This window comes from Protopterus annectens, chromosome 9.part0 (assembly GCF_019279795.1).
Source record: "Protopterus annectens isolate FY-2018-M chromosome 9.part0, PAN1.0, whole genome shotgun sequence".
Taxonomy (NCBI): Eukaryota; Metazoa; Chordata; order Ceratodontiformes; family Protopteridae; genus Protopterus; species Protopterus annectens.
The window spans coordinates 422,579,698-422,602,536 of NC_056743.1; the positions used below are offsets into that span (position 1 = coordinate 422,579,698).

General features: G+C 39.0%; 1 protein-coding gene and 1 long non-coding RNA gene across 3 annotated transcripts in view; one reads left to right on the forward strand and one right to left on the reverse strand.

The window, feature by feature from the left end:
• LOC122811248 overlaps positions 1-413 on the forward strand; it is a 1,815,945-nt gene extending 1,815,532 nt beyond the window's left edge. For both annotated transcript variants that reach the window (XR_006366231.1, XR_006366230.1), the window contains exon 4: positions 311-413. This is a non-coding gene — a long non-coding RNA (uncharacterized LOC122811248). The remainder of the gene's footprint in view (positions 1-310) is intronic.
• LOC122811247 (cGMP-dependent protein kinase 1-like) overlaps positions 1-22,839 on the reverse strand; it is a 4,027,247-nt gene that overhangs the window by 1,122,907 nt on the left and 2,881,501 nt on the right. The window contains exon 11 of the mRNA XM_044082966.1: positions 10,589-10,728. Coding sequence (XP_043938901.1) covers positions 10,589-10,728 — 140 coding nt within the window. The remainder of the gene's footprint in view (positions 1-10,588; positions 10,729-22,839) is intronic.

Here is a 22,839-nt window from a genome sequence, read left to right on the forward strand (position 1 = left end):
TGATTCTTTTTAATCCAGTCTATACATTATTTGATCCAAGTTGTCTCCGAATGAAGATAATTTTGTGGAAAAAGCTTGTATCTCATTCTGAAGTGGGATTAATGCTGCTTTGAGCTCCTCCATGGTAAAAGGCTGTTCAGGTTTAGATTTCTGTATTTGCTTAGAGGTTTCTGTCTGTGATTTTGGATGTTTTTTGTCTCTTCATATAAATTTCCTTCTCAGGAGATGAGATTAATGAGAGTCTAGTCTTTGAAGATTGCAATTTCATTTGCTGCATTCTTGTAGGATTTTCTATTTTTTGTTTGTATAGGGGTTTTTCAAAGCTGTCAGGCCTGAGCACATGTAATTGGGTTCACCACTGCAACAAAAATTATCTATCCAGCCTTTCGTTGCCATAAAACTAGAAAATATACCTCCGGTAGGTGAAGGATAAGATTAATTTAGTTTTATTTTGCTTTTTTTTTTTTTTTGTAAATTTTTTGCAGTGATGACAAGTGATTGGAATAGATTAATAGTTGATATTAAGAGCAAGCTGAAGTTGGTGCTTACTACCTTTCGGCCATCTTGAAAACCCAGGTGCAGGCCATCTCTGGCAAAGCATCGTGGTTTGTCGACCATGTCGCCCCAGGCAGACAAATACTGGATCCCCTTAGAATGACACCAGAAGCTTAGCCAATTATTGAAATCAATCACTTTGTCCTTGACTGCGGTATCATTCTGGGCGATGGCAGAATGCTACACAGGGCTAGGGTCATACCTGCCTGGGCTACAAGACTGGAAAGCTCTTACATGTCTCTTTTCATGTAGTCCATGGAGGTACGTCTCAGAATTATTATTATTAAGGATATCCACACCTCCAGGCTAGTTGCACAGCATAATGCATCCGAGGTTATCAAAGTACAACTAAATCTGGGCAAAACTGCAATCCAAATTGTAGCTTGCTACAGATCCCCCACCATGCCCCAGGATTCCCACTCCTCTTTTCTTGATATACTGGAAAATATTAGGGTTCAACCAAACACCCTAATAATGGACGATTTCAACTACCCCACCATTAACTGGGAAAACTACTCATGTACCAACTCATTCGCTCAATGCTTTCTGGAATTCATAAAGTCCAATGTCCTGGATCAACCAATCCACACCCCCACCAGGGGCAACAATTCCCTAAACCTAGTCATTACCAACATGAGTGACCAGTGTTCCACACCTGAAGTTAACTCCTCGGTCAGATCCTACCTTAAGCTAATCACCCTAGATATCCACATCCCAGCCCCACCCACCATTAAGGAAACTACAGTAAAAATTTTCTCCAAAGCCAACTTCATGCTTCTTAAGACAGAAGTGGTGAACTTCATGACACCCATGCAGATGGACAATAAAGTTACAACTGCTGAATCTTACACAAATGCACTCTATAAGCACTTACACAAGTACATGGATCGTGCTATCCCAAACAGAACCAAGACACTAACCTCCAAATAAAAGGAAGCCAATCTGGTGGTCCCCTGCCATAAACAAACTCTACAACAGAAGGAAGAAACTGTTGCAAAAGAGAGTAAAATCCCATGAGTGGAGGAGCTCCCTGGTCAGCCTTAGTAAGAAGCTGAGATCCCTTATAAGATCCTCCAAAGCTAGCTATGAAAACAAAATTGCCACTGATTCTAAGGGCAACCACAAAGCATTATATTGCTATGCCAAGAATCTTAATGGCAACACCCAGATCTGCTCTGAGTTACAGTACAACGGCACAAAAATTACAGAACCAACTGATATTGCTAACATGCTGGTAGATAGGTTCAGTGCTAACTTTACCCCCCTCTCACCCCCTAAAGGGCCCATATCTATACAGGAAGAATACAGAGTCCCTGTAATCACATCTATGCAGGTAAAAGATGCACTCTCTAAAACCAAAAACACAGCATCCATGGGACCGGACAACATCCCAGGCCATCCCAGGCTGTGTTTTACACGAACTTCAGAACGAACTGGCTCCCCACCTAAACCCCATGTTAAATCATAGTCTCACGTCAGGCTTTGTGCCCACCGAATGGCGCACAGCAACAGTTATCCCACTCCACAAAGGGAAGCCACCACTGATCCTGGGAACTGATGCCCCATTAGCCTGATGAGCCTGGTCTGCAAGGCCATGGAATGTATCATCATGGAACTCAAACAAAGACATTGGTAACCTCCAAACTCTGGACCCCACCCAGTTCGTGTTTGTGAAAGGCAGATCCTGCCCTCTGAACCTTATCGACTTCCTTGAGACAGTCACTAAAGCCGTAGACTAGTGTAAGGTGGTTCACACAGCCTATCTTGACCTTGGCAAGGCTTTCGACACCATCCCCCATTCTGGAATTATAGCTAAACTCACTAAACTATGTATAAATCCCTACATCAAAAGATGGGTTTGCCAACTGGCTCACTGACAGAACCCACAATGTAAAAGTTGCAGACTCCAAATCTGACTTCAAGCCAGTGACAAGTGGAGTACCACAGAGTTCATTCCTGGGACCTCTCCTGTTTGGTATCTACTTCTCTGAAGTACAGGCTAACACAGAAGGACTCTGGCTAACAAAGTTCACAGATGACTGCAAACTAGAAGCCATAGTTGAGTCCTCAAATGATGTGGACATCCTACAGAAGGGCCTCACTAAGACAGATGCCTGGTGTCAGAGGCATGGCCACAAGCTCAATGCCAAAACGTGCATTGTCATCCCCTTTGGTAAAAACTCTGTACCCATGAACTACCACATAAACGGCAGTCTACTTAACACCAAATGTGTGATAAGAGACCTTGGGACCCAGGTGGACAGTAGTCTCTCCTTTGATAATCACATCGCCACAGTAGTCATGAAATCCTTCTTGGTGGCACACCTCATCACAAAAGGGTTTTCAACCAGGAAAAAAAAGGTCATTGTTCCCCTCTACTCGGCACTGAGATGCATTATAGAGTACAATGCCCCTTTTGGAATGTACTCTGCAGCAGCTGGAAAAGCCACAGAAGTACTTCACAAAAAGGATTACTGGCGTCAAACAGATGCCCTACACTGACTGTCTCAAACTCCAGCTTTACTCTGTAGCATATCGCCTACTCCGAGGAGATCTCTGCCTAACACATAAAGCTATGTTAAACCCAGAGCTGTTGGACATGCTACACCTAAAGGAATTCCAATCCCTCCAAGCTACATACACTAGGGACCTAAACCTTGTCACCACAATAAAAAGGAAATGCTGGAGGGATAGATTCCTGTCCCCGAGACTTCCTATACTCTGGAACAAGCTACCTATGTATGTCAAGCAAAGTTTCTCATTAGCACTCTTCAAGAAAAATCTTGATGAGTGGATGGGAAACAGGAAATACACCCCGGGGATCACTTCTGTGGCTCTGCTCGACAGGGGCACAGGAAATTAACTTTCTTGGGTGGCGTAAGCCAGGGAACCTTGTTGGCTAGGCTTACTTAGGCCCTTGGGCCGATAGCCTGGTACCTACCTAGAAACCTATGTAGTGCACAACCAGTACTTGCCAGAAATTCCTGCAGCTTCCTCCATGAACAGTTTTCGTCTTGTCTTTTCATCAGTTTTGGAGGGACATCCAATTCTTTGGAACGCCACTGTTGTCCCATATTTTCTGCACTTTTTGATGACTGTCTTCACTGTCATCCATGGTATATCCAATGCTGTGGAAATTTTTTTGTACCCTTCTCCTGAGTGATACCTTTCAACAATGAGATCCCTTTGATGCTTTGTAAGCTCTCTGCGAACCATCGCTTTTGCTGTATCAGGTAACTAAGTAAATGTCAGGAAAATCCTACTAGGTCAGCCGAACTTTATTGGGGGTTAATCAGAGTCTCTTTAATTGATGGCAGATGTGTACCCAAGAAGACTGAATGCTGTAATTAAATCAAAAGGTGCTTCAACAAAGTATTAGTTTAAGGGTGTGCACACTTATGCAACCAGCTTATTGTACAATTTTTATTTTTTATATCCCCCCAACAGATTTGTTTGTTTTTCATTTGAATTGTACAGGTTATAGGTCACATTAAAGGTCGGAAAAGTTTTGAAATGATTTACTGTAGTCTCTAATTTTTTATATTACAAAAAAGTGGCATTTTAACAGGGGTGTGTACACTTTTTATATCCACTGTATATATATATATATATATATATATATATATATATATATATATACACACACACACACACATATATATATATATATATATATATATATATATATACACACACATATATATATATATATATATATATATATATATACACACACACACACATATATGTATAAAACTTGTGGTGCTCCAGTTTCCTAAGGTTCAGTACACAGTTAATAGAAAGTGAGGTATTCAGGCCTGGTGGTTTTCTTGCTCTCAGTCAAATCTGCCATTCTGATTCCTTCTTCTCTAGTCTGTCATTTCTGTTGCCATCCAGGTCTGTCAATGACAGGAAAAGTAAAGTTGCTGTGTCCAATTTTTTCCTTAGGGCGCTTGGCCAAGTAGTTGGTAGGAATGCCGTGATGTACATCGGTGCAGTAGTGTGCTGTCCTGTTCTTTAACTTATTGATACTCTTTCCCACATAAAAAGCTGGACAAAGTTTGCATTTTGCTCTGTGAACAACTGTCTCAGAGTTGCAGTTACTGTAGCCTGTGCTCGTAAATTTCTTCTGGTTGGGACAAAACAAAGATCCCTGGCTGCTCATGAATCTGCAATAGTTGCAGAAAGGTGGACTGCATTGATAGGTGCCTTTCCAAAGTTGCACATTCTCTAGTAGTGCTCTTCTTTGTACAAAGAACTTTATGCTCTTGTTTTTACAGATGGTAAAGACCAGTTTTGGGGGGAGTGTCTTATTCAGAGTATTGTTTTCACTAATAATGCACCATTTTTCTTTTATTGCTCTCTTGATATCATTAACGTCCAATGGATAGGTGAGGGTGATGCTAGTCCTCCACCTTTCATCATCCCTGTTTCTGGTGAGGTTACAGAGATATCGGTTAGTCTGGTCAAAGGAATGTTCCAAACTGGGGTCATTGTTTTCTTAAAAAATAATGATGAGGTCTGTGATTTATTTGAAAGTGAGAAATATATCTAACTATATAGAAGGTCCTTATTGAAGCCATCATAGCTATTTACTAAAGGTCAATGGCTCACATTTCCCAGAAGTAAAGTTTTTAAAATGGCAAAATGCCACATCAGAGACAGTGAATTGCACATTCTGAATTACTATGTATCTAACGGTGCACATCCATAGAGAGGAGTCAGAATCCATAGCATGTATGTGTGCATGGGATACAGTGATACTTTCCTGCAAAAATAGATTTCTTAACGCACTGTTTTCTTTGTCTAATTCAACATCCATTGATTAGGTTTGTTAACTTTAATTTGCTGATTAATCATTCAAGAAGACAGAGTCCCTTTTCCAAAGCCTCCATCTCAAATTCAATAGTTCTGTTTATTTTTGTTAGGAGATAGGCCCACAAGGAATGCATGGAATTGGGAATGGTGAGACCAATGGGAGTTTTCTAAATCCTAATTAACCAAAGGCCCACAGCTAGCACAAGACTTTTCTTCCAGCAAACCAGAAAGATGCAGCTTCCAAGACGTGGAAGATGAAGCCAAAAGGTTATATTGGAACCAACCTGCTTAGGATGAGCGGGATCTGAATCTAGATGCATCCAGAGTACAAAGATGGGATTCATAAGGACAAGTTTCATGGGAGAGTGACCCAAGTTTCCTGCAAGGACTTCTCCAGATACTTGATTTAACTGTTTTCTGAAAGAAGGAAGATAAACACCAAGACAGCCCACTGGGGACGTCATCAGCTTAGGAGACTCTCAAAGAAGGGGTCATCTGTAGGAAAGTTATAGTAAGTTAAGATAAACACCAAGACAGCCCACTGGGGACGTCATCAGCTTAGGAGACTCTCAAAGAAGGGGTCATCTGTAGGAAAGTTATAGTAAGTTAAGATAAACACCAAGACAGCCCACTGGGGACGTCATCAGCTTAGGAGACTCTCAAAGAAGGGGTCATCTGTAGGAAAGTTATAGTAAGTTAAGATAAACACCAAGACAGCCCACTGGGGACGTCATCAGCTTAGGAGACTCTCAAAGAAGGGGTCATCTGTAGGAAAGTTATAGTAAGTTAAGAACTCATTATCTTTATCCGCCTCTGACACACAAATCTCAGGTCCCTCTTGGGATGCAACAGACATGCCCTACACTAAGCTTTGACAAGCAGAGCAGGATCATGGTTAAAATGGGCCTTGGGAAGGGTTATGAAGTGGGGCCCCACAGTACCATCATCCCATTACTTGTCTGTCTTTCCCCAATTACCATAAAACAGTGTTCAAACCTGTCAGTGTGACTATCATTTTCTTCTTTATTTTTCTGATTATTACAAAGAGTTGGATTTAATTTAACATTTTTATTTCAAATTTTATAGCGAAAAAATTGACAGTCATCTGACAAACAAAACAAAAAACTCTGACATTGAAAATATTCTTATGAGCAGCAGTTAAAACTCTCTTCCCTTGAGACTCACATTTATTGAAAGTACATTTGACTAGCCATTCATCTACAACAGATGTGATGGAATTCATAGTCAAACAGTATATGTGAGGAGTCCAGGGATGTTAAAGACAGTTGTGTAACACATTAGCCAACAGCCTGGAACAAGCAGAAGCCTAAAAGCAACTGTCCCTTTTCAAGGCAGGCCAGGAGCATTGTCTGGTTGACTTGGTTAGAGTGATACAACAGACAGATAAAGGCTATGGAATCAAACCCTGCAATATAAGACACAGCACATTAAAGTTTATAGCCTTCCTCCTGTGTTCTAAGTCACAGATAAACACTGCCGTAGACCAACACAGTGCACTTCACACCTACATGCCAGCAAAAGGTGCAGGGTTTGATTGTCACATGGGGTAATTGGCTAGGCTTGAAAAGGCCCACAAGGGTAGTTAGCCTAGTACTATATCTAGCGACCTGTACAATATGTAATGCATACTACGTAGGTAAAACCGAAAGAAAATTTAAAACCAGGATTTATGAACACACATATAAGATCAAAAAAGGTGACGACAAAAATGCACTATGCAAACATATTTTAGTAAAGGGTAAGGATCATAACTTCAAATTTGCTATTTTAGATCAGGTAGTTAGTACTGTGGAGAGTGGTAATTGGAAAGCCAAACTGGGAGCTATGGAAAGTAGATGGCAAATACTCCTGGACGCTACGACGCCTCCAGGAATTAACGAATATATTAGTATTAAACCCTTTTTAATTTTGGGATGCCCATGATTCTATGTGAGCTTAGAGTATATATTCTTGCCTGCTGTAAGATATTATCTATTCTCTACAGTTTGGTATCAATTAATTATTTATTCAGCCTTTCCATAGTTTACCCCTAGTGACTATAATTATTCCCCATATATCATGTACATTGACCAATACATTCACATTTCTTTACTTCTTCTTTTCATCTATTTTGTATATGTTTTCATATACATATATATATATATATATATATATATATAATTTTTAATATCCAAACATGTTATAACAATCTTTAGGTTTAGAATATATGTATGTATTCTAACTTACAATGGTATCCATTGGCATAGGTAGGTTGGCTTAGATAGTAATTATTTATGTATTTATTGTAGTCATATTTAGCGTGTATCTTAGTAAGGTTACAGTATTAATACATAAGGAAGGTTCATATATTAGTAATGTATCCATACTTTAAAATGTAATGTTTTTTTTAAATATTTTTATGACATTTTAAGCAATAGTAATTTAAGAATTGTAACATTTTATTGTGGAAAACATAGGAACTATATTATGATTAAATGCATTTTTGTTTTAATAATGAATAATTAATTACTAATTAACATTTGGCACCAAAATGTTGGCTATTTAAACTAGTGATGTAGACAACAACATGGTTCTGATGAAATCTGTTATTATCAGATGAAAGGGCTCAACCGTTTTATTGTATTTGTAAAGTTGCACTACCTAGCATCATTTTTATCGTGTTTATTGCCTTGGAATCTACCATTTGTGTGTTTTATGGAATAAAACCGTTGGTATCAACTTGGTGGAGAATTTATTTATCTTGCATGCCTTTTCCGTTCTGCCCGAGTACCTGGTACTGGATCGGATCCTTTTCACGGTCGTTGTGCTACGTTTTCTTTGTTCTTAGTTAGCCTAGTACTAACCTATGAATCCATTCTACAACAGTTTGCCAGAAAACCATATCCAATACCTTCCGACTTTTTTGCTCAAGAATTTTGGATAAAGCCTAAAATAATGGGGGGACACAAAAAAGCAGAATAAGGGGCACATTTTATTTATTTATTTTTTTACTATTTTGTCTGTTAACTGGGTAACTCCGCTGGAAGACATCTCTTTTGGGGATGACCAGAGAGTACGTCTGGTTATGTAGCTTGCTTAAAGTCACACCACAGGACAACAGAAGTGAAAGAAACCAAACCCTGCACTTTTGACTACAGGAAGTATTCACATTTCACTTAAAAAGCTAAAAGTGTAACACAGATATACATTTTTGAGCAGAACAATGAAACTCTAATTGTGATTCTCAGAAAATCGATAGAGAGTTTTACATGGAACAACAAAATATGACGCAATATCAGAAATGTTTTGCAAATGTCAGGGACAGATGACTGGCAGACAACTCTAATCACTTAAAACATCAACAGAGCAAGAGGTTTTCATCAACACTCATTTTCTGAACAATAAGAGCTATAAAAATGCCAATATCTCACATTATTAACAGACATACATTTCCTAAACAAGAACTACAAGCTGCTAATGAATGCCATTGTCTGAAAATGTCAAAATGGATTCACAATTAAAGTTCTGTAAAGGGGCACAATTATAGATGCACACACAACCGTGTATGCTCGCACAAACTTGGAAGCACACAAAACAGTACACTGCATAGCAGTTACTTACCAGATCCACACATGCTACATATGACAATGTCTACGGCACTGCTTGGTTGGAATCAGTAATTCCAAAACACTGTGCTTCTGCAAGAATGGTGGCTTGTCTTCATAGTGGTCTGTTTTGACTGTGACAAGCTTCAAGACCTCTCTTTCATTTGCTCTACATTTGAGTTAATGAAAGAAATAGGAGCTATCAAAGATCAAAATAGAGCAACACAGCAGATTTTTTTTTTTTCCTGATGTTTACTGGCTCCTGTCAGCACTGGGAGCAAGGCAGCTACCTATGTTGCCTTGTGCTGCATCTGGCCCTGCTAACAAGGAGTGGCCTGGGCTCTCCTGTAGAGTGAAATGATGTGTGAATGGCAAATGCAGACTGTGTGTGGGGCAATGGCAATGCAGTATTTGGGGCAGTGCTCACCACAGTCAGTAGCTGGTCATGACAGATCTGTGCAGGGACTAGTACAGACATCAGGCTGTTATCCCTGTGGATATGGTCCCATGACATGAGGACAGTTTAATGCCTGCTGGCCCAGCTTGCATAGAAGGAAGGAAGGCTGTCTCCTCAACTTAAGGAATGTGCTTTCTTTAACTGTGGCATAGTAAACAATTGGTCTCTCTGATATGAGTTTGGTCCCATCCAGTTGTCAAAGTTACTCAATTCAAGTGTAACTTGGATAACTGGAATTAATCCCTGGTTTGGCACCTATGTTTCTAATGGATACAGGCAGCCTGTAAATTCAACTCCTGGGCCCCTGCTTGTAAGTATTTCATCTCCCAGGCCCCTGGTTACACTTATCAAGGGTACCAGAACTTGTCAGAGATTTCGGAAACATGGCTAGGCTTAAAAAGGCCCTTGTAGTCATTAGCCTACTAAACACCTACGAACTTATGAGGCCTTCACTTGGACAGGAGGGAGCAGTGGGTAGGTCATCAGTTACACCTTGGAATGCAGCCCTCTAATGTGGTTAGCAGAGACCTATCCTGAACCAGTAATGTCCATGAGGTGAACTGCTCATTGCCTGAGGAAGACCTCAGAAAATTATCTCATGGACAGACTTTGTAAGAAGTCACTTTAGTCAATATCTGGTATTCTAATTCCTTATCTTCTCTCAACTGACAGTGACAAGGGATCATAAATTAATCCCCCTTGCTAGTGTCTATGTTAACCAGCCTCCAGAATCAACACCTGATGGGCCATAATGAATGTGTAGAACTTCCTTCACCATCTCTATTAGGCGGCTGGCCTGAACCACTAGTGCTTGTGATGATGCTTCATGTGGTGCATCCCTCCCAACTGGTATAGGTAGTGCAGTGCTGGCTCTGGCCTCTGCTCTCTCCACAGCAGGAATGCTGAAGGTTTATAATATCTTATACTAGAACTATCAATGATTTACATTATGACTAAGATCCAAGTGATTGCAGAGTCCCACCTGTGAAGCTAAAATACATTTCAGTCAGATACGCAGAGTCCTTAAGTCTGGGAATTAAAGAAATGTGCTGAACTAGAGATTTACCCCCTGAATAGGGACTCTGAAGTCAGTAAAGTACGGATGAACAGTTCGTACACTTTATAAAATGGAATCACTAAATGTTATAATAACCTGATAATGAAATCACAGTGTGCCAGCTGCATGATCTCCTTTTCTGATAGGACATGCCGCTCTTGATGGGTGTTGATGATATGCTTCTTTCTCATGACTTTCATGGCAAAGCTCTTCATCTCATCAGTTCTCAGCTGCACCTACAGAGAACAAGACATTATGGCATGATAGTCATTAAGACAGAAACCAAAGGCAAAACAAAGAAAGGCACATACACTGCATATGCAGAACTAAAACGTTTAATAAAGTGTTATTAAACCATGTCCCCTTATAATGTTTTTATATACATGGGGTGGATGCATACTATCTCTGTGTAGGAGATTGTTCCTTTTACACTCCTTCTTATGAACAGTGGTGGACATAACCTGTCCATCTCTTTTTAAACAAACATCTAAAAAATCAGTTTGTTCCATGGACTATTTCCCAGTAAAATGTAAGAAATCTGTGGTGGTATTCAAATAAGCAATAAAGTCTTCCAACTGAAACTCAGTAACACTCCATAAAAGGAATATGTCATCCACAAACCTTTTATAGTACCGTACTAACTTGAGTACACATTGCGGGTCATGATGCAAGTAATTTCCTAAAATGCCATCACTAATTTAGCATATGAACTGGCACATGGGGTGCCCACGACCACACCTTTTCTTTGAAGAAAATATTTATCTTCATACAGAAAGGCATTATTCCTTAGAACCAAATCAAGTGGCAAACAATACGAGTGATCTTATCACGTGAAACATGAGTCATACTCAATAAATACTGGCTAATATACTCTATACCTTCAGTGTTGGGTATGACTATAAATAAAGGGGTGATATCAAGTGTAACAACTATAAAATTAAAAACATTTTGTTCTTAAAAAATAAAGTCAGAAAGTGACATAAGGAAATGTTCCATATCTTTCAATATAGTGTCTGTATTATCCACTACTGGTCTCAAACATTTCTCTAGGAATATAGAAACCAGCTCAGTGAGCTAGCCCCTACTAGAAACTGTGTGTCTAACGGGGGGGGGGGGGGTCTGTTTCATCCTTATGTATTTTGAGTAATCCTTTGATAGTAGGAACAAACTGGGTTTTCAACTAAAAATACTTATATAGTTTACTATTTGTCTACACATCAACATATCATATAAATCTGCTCGCACATTCTTAACACGATCCAGTTCTTTCACTGTTAAAATCGTATAAGTATCAAGATCAGACAACATACGAGTCATTTTCAAACCATAAGCACTATAATCCATGACAACAACAGACCCTCCCTTATCGGAAGGTCTTATAATATTTTCATTTTTCTGCAGTGACTTAATGGCTTCTATCTATATTTGTTAAATTAAAAACCGGTTTAATTCTACTATTAGAACATGTTAGAGGTAGCAAATCATTTTCTACAGCTTTGTCAACTGCTTCAAGAAGTGGGTGTAAATTTGGAGTGAAAACACTAGGGTTCTTAAAACTGTTCATATATCCATTCCCTTTACCAAACATCTTTTTTAACATTACATTCCTTGAGAAATTTTTTACATCAATGATTATATCTATGATATCAGTATTTAAAGAGGGAACAACGGACAGATCTTTTTTAAAGCAGTGCCATCTCTCCGACACTCAAAGTGTGTCCTGAGATATTATAAATTAAAGTTTGCAATTCTATGTCCATCTTTTCTGTTTCAATTGTTTGTTTGCCGTGTATGTGTCTTTCTTTGTTTTGCATTTGGATATACTTGTTTCTTGGAGAGGCACTTTATGCTTTGTGAACTTTGCTATTTCAACAGCAACACAGTAATATGAACTGTGCACATAAAAACAAATATTAACATTCATGATCTAAGTGGCTGATAAAGTGAATCAGCAATTAAATTATTTGTGTGTACACTTATATAAGTATCTAATGTATTACTGCAGCCAGTTTCAATGAGTCTTGCACCACTGAGCAGATTCAATGAAACCCAGTTCAGCAAACTTTGGGACTGGCCATTAACATGGGTACTGTGAATGGGGGAAGGGGAGTTCTATCCTCAATAAATCTATAGATATATATGGGTTTACCTTAGTTTGTCAAAGTGGCATAATATTGAATCCCATTTTGATGACACTGAAAGTATCAAAGCCCAGTTCATCAAAGGACCGGAACTACAAAGATCTTCCCAGGGTAAGTAACGACTTACCCCAAAAAAGAGAAAACCCAAACAGCGCCATCCCTAACCTCAAAGGACCGGAACTATAAAGATCTTCCCAGGGTAAGTAACCACTTACCCCAAAAAAGAGAAAACCCAAACGGCGCCATCCCTAACCCACACAGGTGGCAGGCTGCACCCCCCCACAACCCCCTAACTAAATATACCAACTCCGAGATCGCATTATAGCTGGGAAAAGGGTGAAGTTCACCATCTCACAGAAAAGGTTACTTACCGTGGGAAGATCTTCATAGCTCCGGTACTTCGATGAAGTGGGCTTCAGTATTTTCATCATCAACAAAATGGGATTCAATATTATGGTACTTTGACAAAATATGGCAGACCCAAATATGTGTGTGTGTGTGCACGCACGCTTGTGATGCGCACACACAAACACACACAAAACATACAATTTGTAAAAGATAAAAGTGCGTCACTTCTGCTTCACTCTAGCCAACGTCAGTGATGGATGAATTCTGCCCATGCGGTTTTGGCGGCTTCATTTTGCGGTACTGGTCATGGCCATGATGCATTTCACTTTCCATGCATTGTGTTACTCTGATTGAACCTTGACCGTCTTCACTACCCTCCACTTACAAACAATAGGTCAGCTGCAATGCTGGCTAGCTATAAAACTCGGGCATTGCCCAAATTTACTGTTTCTAGAGGTTCAGAAATTTTAAGGTCAGAGACAGATTCACGACACAGTGCCTCAAATTTATGAATTACTATAATATGTTTGACAGCAAGGTCGCAGTGTGGAGTCTAGCAATCAGGCTACAATAGTCTGACATGTAACCACTGCAACTTTTTGGGACACAGGACAACAAATGAACATATCTGCATAAAATAGACTGAAGAAATAAAAAGAACATTATGTTTTTAAGAATACCATTTTATGGGAAAGAAAAACAAAGTAATGTGGTATCTAACAGAGTTTTCTAATACAAGATATTTTTCTGTAACAAGCACATTAGTATAGTAGGTTAATAAACCGCTAAGATTATGCTAAATGTTGCAGTTGTCACTGACACATTGTGAAGAAAGGTAATGCTTTGCATGGCAGTTTGCTAAGCCTAGGGTGAACACATTGAAAAAGGAATAAAAAGAATAAATATTGGTAGATGGGATTTCAGCTCTGCTAAAACTCTGAAAGTGAACTGATAGAGCTGCAAACCAAAGCCAGCTGTTTAATATATTCACACTGAAAGATGAACTTGCAAGATAAATTGATTTTGATTATTTACATGAAATGAACAAACTCTATCTTGCAGTAGTCTGCAGCTTTGTGGTTCCCTGAAGGGCAAACATCTCTTCACTGTGATGAATAGGAACACAAATACAGGCTGTGTGCTGGAGTGTCTGAATGGGCAGTTTCTTATCAGCGAATAGCAAGGATAAACTGAAACCTAGAGAGTTTGTGATCTACAGTCCTAGTTACCCACAACCGGAGTATGGTGCAAAATCTACACACTGCCTCATGGATCACTCACATTACAGCTTATGTTTACATCACCCCTTTTATTTCACTGACATATAGATGGCTGTGATGCATGCTGTATACACTACATCCCTCTCCTGCATACACCATTCAAAACTGTGTGTTTCAGATGCACCTTCTAAGCAAGCATTTTATTACAATGCACTTGTCACTTTCACTTTTAAAAAAAAATCAACATTTAATAATGTTTACTTTAAACATGAAGATTTATTAGCTGCCGTTTTGTGAACTTGCACTCACAGATAACTATAACCTTTTTATTTGACACCTTCTCTTTTTTTCTATTTCAGCACTTTTTTCCCTCTTTCTCCTTATAGGTTCATAGGTATATAGTAGGCTAATGACCACTAGGGCCCTAAAAAGCCTAGCTGTGCAACCCAAATGTGACCCACAAATTTGATGTTATGTTTGATTTATAGGGGATGATTTGCTGGCTGACTCTGTCCATCAGGGACATAGGGGGCTGCCGATGTCCATCAGGGACAGAGCAGCCATACCAGGAGTGAATTTCAGATTTCCCATCCATTTTTCCATAGCAAAGCTGAATCTCTTGGCAGTTGACCATCTTGCATCCATGTCATATCAGTATCTCCTTGAAGGCCCACTCATTCTCTGAAAGGACAAAAGCCAGGGCCCCATTAGGAATGGCATCCTTGTAATGCCAGACTGGATTTTATATCATTTTAGCCTACTTCTGTCCTTATCTTGGGTGCAACACACACATGTATACACATACAGACCTGTATAGTAACATCTTGTGTGTGGAGAATGGGATATCTGGCTTTAAGTGTGCCTCACATCTGTCAATTAGTGAAAGTAATGATTACCATTTAAGCTTGTATTAAAGGCTGGAGCTTAGAAGGCTGAAGACAGGAAGGTCCTTCCTCAGTTTGGAGCTTATCATAAGGTATAACAGGGACGCTGCCCAAAGACTCATGATTCCTATGATCTGATGACACTGTGGAGACCTATGGTGGTTGTAGGCTAAGCTGCAGTTATGATTACATTCCCTAACACTGTGCATTTGGTGGCTACCCCTTTGCTGTATCCTTGCTATGTTTCTGAAAGAATGGCTTGGCAAGGCCTGCAGCTATGACTTTTAATATGTAACATGTTGTTGCAAAGGCTGTGTAGGACTGAACCGGTGTGGTGATATTACATCTGTGGACTTGAGCATTACTTCTAAAGTACGTAATGCAAACAACTGATTACCTGACTGAGAAAAGTCATGTGGGGCTTTATTTTTGTTGGTTTGTTCAAATAAACTTGTGTTTGTTTATATTATGGTAATACAAGTGCATTTAAAGATTCTCTCTATGTACGTCTATATACATTTATACAGCAAGTATAGGTATAAAGCTTCTACTACACCTTGGATGATAGTGACATATGATGAAATGTGGACAATCTCTTTTATATATTATGAGGAAATATGGACAAGATAATAACACTGAACACAGCACTGCTGGGAAAAAAAAACCTCGAATGCAGAAAATCTTGACTGCACAAAATGCCAGCAAAAGCAATATTGAACATGCAGTAAAAAAACTTAAATGTTTTATGCAGAGGGCGTGCTTCTCAGACTTAAATACACCAGTGCCACAACTGCACCAACTTGAACAAAGGACAAATCTCTTTACCGACTGGAATCAATGCCAGAACACAGTAGAAAACTGCAAAACTTGAACAAGGGCAATCAGGCGTGTGACCAAACTGTTGTACATTTCATACTCAACACTCAGTGAAAACAGATCAGTACTGTTCCAGATCGACATTATGCCCTTCACACATACAGATATATACATATATATATATATATATATATATATATATTTATATATGTATGTGTGTGTGTGTGTCTGTGCGCGCAAGCATATACACACACTGACACACGCCATGGTAATGTCCTGTGGGTGGACGTGCATTGGACAGACTGTGCCGATTTACTCTTCACTTCCACAAGGAGTTGATGTTGGTAAGCCACCGCACCCATCTTCAGGAATCACTTTGTGGTTAGATCTAATTGCTTTGTGTGTTCCATGCATGTGCCCCTCCCTCTTCTCCTCTAAGGAGGGACACACCCTACCTCCCTGCCACTGCCCAGATGCATGAACCACTAATCAAACCCAAATTGCCTCCATCATAGTTGGAGCTTTATCTCTGTACAACACTGTACAAACATATTCAGTAACTACTATTGGTTCCTTTTGGTTTACTATCAAAATATCTAAAGTAACATATCAGACAGCCATGTGTTCGACATTTATAATACTGAAAGTCATGTTAACTAACTCACAGTACTCGACAGTCATAAGTCCGTATAAGATCTGAAGTCAGCCATGCGACTGTCAAACAAACGTATGTCGTCATTGTTGAATGTCGCTTTTCATTGTGAAGGAAACAAAGAAGTTTATCTGTGAGCATACAGAGACAAGTGTTTTTACAATAAAACATAAGGTAGCATCCATTCTGACCACAATAAAATGCACTTTCTAAAGTAAATCAAAAGAAGAGAAAATATCTTCCATGTTGATTGAAACAAATATAGAAACTCAAGCCGGGTATGTTGACTACAAACTCTCTAATGGAAATGGCAAACTAAGGTATATACAGAGACTGCAAAAGAGCTTGGTGAATAATAGGTCTATACAAAAGTCAAGGTTTGAGAAATAACAGCAAATAGTCAATGTAATGTATGAAAAGATGTATTAATACTTTATTAGCTGAGGTTACCATAAAAACTAGATAAGAGGCACGAATCATTGCTGCAAAGTGAGTTTAAGCTGTGAGTATGAATACTGTGGAAACAGTTTGAAATGTAAAACCTAATTAACAAGCCAAGTGCAAGGAGGAGAAGAAAATCCTCATGCAAAATTCATAATTAATTCAATTATAGTCTAAAAGTTAAAGATGAGAGATGATGGTTTCAAGAAAACCTAAGAAATCATCTGATCATCTTATAAATTAAGGCTGATTCACGGTGCCTAACACAAAAGGAAGTACACTGCAAGAACTTTCATGGCACACTGACTACTGAAATGACATTAAAATTTAGTGAAATGCTCTTTAACTCTTTCGAGTTTTATAAAGTAGGAGAGAATAATACACATAATTAGGTAATATAACTTGCAAATTCTGTTCATCTATTTTTCTGTTTAATTTTCCAAAAGAGAAGTGATTTCACCCCTAAAGGTTTTATGGCACTTGTCGCTAAACATTGCAGCGTTTAGGATGTTTTTGTACATCGTGTACATGTAATTCCGGAAATTCATCTGTGTCAAATGTCATTAGTTAAACTATACTATATGTCTGGGCAACTTTTGATGGAAATGCAACAAGACTTGTGAGGGATATGTTGGGAGTATACTACTATTGCGGTGTTCCAGTTTGTATTTCAAGGAGACTACAGGGATATGTCACTATTACGTGGGATTTTTACGGTGTTTCTGTAATACACTTTATAATGTATATTGTAATGCTTTGCACAGCTTGGGACTATTGGTTCACAGTTTGCAGTACTTCAGCAAGTGAATACAACAGAAAAGTCAAATTTAACATCGACATGGCAATTTCGAATTTCTGTCTCGATATTTTAACCTACTTAATATGCATGACGTCGATATTATGCATCAGTGTTTTCAACATTCATACATCTGAATTTCAAGTATTTTTCATTGATGTATCAAAAAGGTACAGTTATACAATTGCCTGTTTTTTCTTTTTTCTTCAAACACCTTTATTGAATTTTCACATTGCTGTCTTTATCAAATTCTTTAAATACCTACATAAGGGACGTTGGTAAATATACTAATAATTTAACAGCAACAACCAGTAATCTGTATACTAAATACTTAATTTCTGCCCTGACTTAACATTAGCTTAAGCCTCTAGTTCTTTTTCTGGATTTAGCCAGTGAGGCATGTGACCATTAGTTAGAGGGGAAACTCTCTTGCTCTTCATCAAGTGTCATGTGGTTTTTAATACCCACATGAAATACAACCAAGCTTTTCACTCAGAAGGGATTTTGAGTCAGTGTAACATTTCATCTTAAGAAAGCTGTACATCTGAATGCTGAAACAGGAGACCATCACAGACGGTGAGTAGTGCTATATTTTTATTTTATTCGCTTATTAATTAGGTAATCCGCAAGACACTAGTGCCTCTTTTTCAAAGTCATAGTTAGCTATGGCAGGCAATAGTTCTGAATATAAAAAACACTCCAAATAACTGCAGAATAAAACATCCTGCAAAGAATAGTCTCTTTTGTTCTGCAGTTGTTTGAAGTTTTTTTTGTTCTTCGACTGTACAACTGATTGTTCCTGTTTGCATCTGGAGTTCTGAATATGCTGAAAAACATATATAGGAGCACTAACTTTCCTCTGGACATTCTAAAATACTAGAATAAAGAAAATAATTCCATGATGTCGGACTTCCATGATGGCACATTGATCAACAGCTTGATTATCGCCTCCCCAGTGAGAAAAAAGAAACTGAAACAATACCAGTAAACGGTTTAAATTTGGGTAAAATTCAGTTACTGGCCAGTAATTACACTGCCTTGATACTAGCAAAGAAGAAATTTAAAAAGTAAGAGGAAAACAATGTTAGTAGCACAAAAAGTAGCACACTCGCCTTTGGTGCCGCAAGACCAGAACGTTGTGGGTTCTATTCCCATTCCAGGTGACTGGATTGCAGATACTGCACTGTGGCATTAGTGGGTGCTGCACTCTTGAAATGTGTCATCCTTCTGATGAGACATTAAACTGAATTACCATCTGCTTATGTTGGTGGTAGCTGAAGCAAATGTAAAAGATATGGCATTTATCGAAAACAGTAGGGGAAGTTCACCAATGCCCTAGGCTAGTAGCATAACTACCACCTTGGGTCTTCCTGAAAAGATGCTACCTGTGTTGTGGAACTAGCCTAGTCAACAAAGGATAAGCAAAACAAAAAAATCAGTTAGAAAAGCAGAAGAAAAATAAATTCTTTTCTAGGAAGAATTTTACAGCTGTTAATAAAAAAAAAATACAGTTCAAGTTTCAGCATTAGTACAGAAAATACTTCCAATTATTTATAGGTTCATAGGTAGGTTCTAGGCTATCTGCCCGAGGGCATTTATAAGCCTAGCTAGAGTGTGTCAGCTTTTGCCACCCCATTGATTTAATTAATGGATCCTCTGTCAAGCAGAGCCAATGAAGTGATCCCAGGGGTGTATTTTCTGTTACCCATCCACTCGTCAAGGTTTCTCTTGAAGAGCGTTAGTGAGGGGCTCTGCCTAATGTAGTTTGGAATTTTGTTCCAAAGCATGAGGAGTCTCTGTGACAGGAATCTATCCCTCCAGCATGTTCTATTTATTGTTGTGGCGAGGTTTAGCTCACTAAAGCGTGTGGCTCACAGTGACTTGGATTTCTTTAGGTGGAGCATGTCCATCAATTCTGAGTTGGACATGGCTTTGTAAGTCAGGCAGAGATCACCTCTGAGTAAGCGATATGCCAATGAGTACAGCCGGAGTTTTTTCAGTCGGGCTGCATAGGACATATGTTTGAGGCCAGTAATCCTCTTGGTGAGGTACTTTTATGGTCTTTCCAGCTGTTGAAAGTGTCTTGTGAGGCACATGCCAAATGGGGCATTGTACTCTATGATGGACGGGTCAGATGAGTAGAGGGGCACAATAACCTCTATTTCTAGATGCGAACCCTTTAGTAATTAGATGGGCCACATAGAAGGATTTCTTAACTACTTTGGCAATATGATTGTCAAAGGAGAGATTACTATCTACCTGGGTCCCCAGATCTCTTATTACCTCTTCTGTATTAAGGGGGCTGCCACCTATGTGGTAATTCGTGGGTGTTTTGTTTTTACCAAATGGGATGACTATGCATTTTTTGGCATTTAGCTTGAGGCCATGACTTTGACACCAGGTGTCCATCTCAGTAAGGCCCTTTTGGAGGATGTCCGTGTCAGCTGGAGTGTCAGTTATGGCTCCCAGTTTGCAGTCATCAGTGAACTTCGATAGTCATAGTCCTCCTGTGTTTGCCTGTACTTCTAAGAAGTATATGCCAAATAGTAGGGGTCCCAGGACCGAGCCTTGCAGGACACCACTTGTGACTGGTTTAGAGTCGGACCTGGAGCCCACTATTCTTACTGTGTGAGTTCTGTCTGTAAGCCAGTTGGCAACCCATCTCGTGACGTAGGGGGTTTATGTTCAGGCTGGTGAGTTTTTCTGTAATACCAGAGTGGGGAATGGTGTTGAAAGCCTTGGTGAGGTCAAAGTAGGTTGTGTGAACCATCTTTCCCTCATCTATGGCCTTGGTGACTGTCTCGAAGAAGTCAACCAGGTTTAATAGGCATGATCTGCCCTTAACAAAGCCGAACTGGGTCAGGTCAAGTGTTTGGAGGTTCCCAATGTCTTTGTTAATGAGTTCCATGATGATGCGCTCCATAGCCTTGCAGACCAGGCTAGTCAGGCTTATGGGGCAGTAGTTACCAGGGTTAGTTGTGGCCCCTCCTTTGTGGAGTGGAATAACCATTGCTGTGTGCCATTCTAAGGGCACATAACCTGTGGAGAGGCTGAGGCTGAACAGCGTGTTTAGGTGGGGGGGTTAGTTTGTTCTGTAGTTCGTGCAAGATGCAGCCTGGGACACCATCTGGCCCCACTGATGTTGTGTTTTTGGCTTTTGAAAGGGCTGTCTTCACCTGTGCATCTGTGATTTCTGAAACACTACACTTTTTCGCTATTGTTGTGGGCCCTTATGGGGGTGAGAGAGGGGTGAAGTTTGCACTGAATCTGTCTGCCAGGATGTTGGCAATATCAGTAGGTTCAGTATATTTTGTGCTATTTTGCAGTAGTTCAGTGCCTATGTGCGAGTTGCCACTTAGATTCTTAACATAGCTAAAGAAGGTTTTGTGGTTATCTTTTGAATCCTTGGATATTTTTCTTTTGAAGTTAGCCTTGGATGATTTTATGAGGGACCTTAGTTTCTTACCAATACTGATCAGGGGATGTCTTTCCTTCTTGGGATTTGCTTTTTTTTCCTGAACTAGTTTCCTCCTCCTATTGTGTAGCCTGTTTATGGCAGGGGTCCACCAGACTGGTTTCCTTCTCTTAGAGGAGTGAGTCTTGGTTTTGAAGAAAAATAACTTAAATGCACTCAAATATATTCAAAATAACTGCAATACTTCCTTAAGTCAAATTACAAAAGGCTGGAAAAAAGAAGCTTTAACTAGCTATTCAGATGAACTGATAAAACTGCAAAGAAAAAGTGTGTGAAGTGAAAACATTTCTGACTGAGCATGAGGCTTCTGAAGGAGAGGTGTTTCAAACAATAGCAAAGTTAGAGGACAGAGCATGATGAGACACAGCCTGAGATTTTCAGTTGTACCACAGGAACTGGAAGAACAGGCTGCATTCATTTTATTGAAGTATAAATAAGCAACTGGACTGGTGTTCTATAGCAGGATTTATTAACTGAGAGGGCACATTGCATGCATGCTCCATATCTAGCTAGAAGAAAGCAGCAAAGACCTACATTTAGGAAAGACGCAATCATACCAGCAGGAGTTACTCATGACAAAATTGGGACAGAAGGAAAAATTATTAAAAATTAGAAATAGCAAAGAGTTTATGGAAACATTGTTATTTCTTGTACACAAGGAAAACTCTTGAGAGAAAAAAAGCACAAGAGTTGGCTAGAAGAATAAGGAGTACCTTGTACTTGAACCAGGGGCTAGTGTTTGATAATAGTGATGTTTGGGCAAGTTATCAACAGACTGCAAAGGATCAGTCTATTTGGATATGCAAATATCCATTAAATGTGGCTTTGCAAGAAAAAGAAAGAATGGAATTTGGTTGACTGTGTTAATCTGGTGAATGAACTGTTAAACATATGCCCCCACTTTGTGATTAATGTTTAAAAGAACACTGATGGGACTGAATAAATACTGTTCAGTGAAACAGATGTGTTCTTATTAATACATGTGTAAACATTTCATGTTGTAAACTAGTTTTGCATGAAGTACAGTCAGGACTATTTTAAATGAGACTTGGGATAGTCTTATCAGTGACTGCAGTATATGTTAAAGATATCAAAGTAAGAAAGTATTTTTTCTTAGTTGTAAGTTGTCCTGGCTTTACATTATAACAAAAGAAGAAAGGTTGAACAGAAACAAGTTAATATAATGTTGAGATATTGGGCTGCTGGTAGGTGTAAACATATATCGATTAAATTATATGCAGAATTAAGATAACACTAACCCCTGTTTTTACAGTGGTGGATATCTAAATTAATGTCCTTGGTTTAAGCTACAGACAAGTTTTTTTAAGCAAGTAGACTTGAAAAATAAGCTCTAATGATGAAAAGTATGGAAAATGGTTATTTCTTGCATTTGCAGAGTCATTACGTGTTTCCATTAGCAAAGGTTTTCAGGAGGAGACAATAAATCTACATGTGCAAGCAACTAATAATGAGAGGTCTAAACAGTGTGTTCTCAGCGACATTTATAAAAAAATTATTTTATGAGCTGCAAACTATCTGCTGTTTTTTTTTCCAATTATCAAATGCTTTTATTT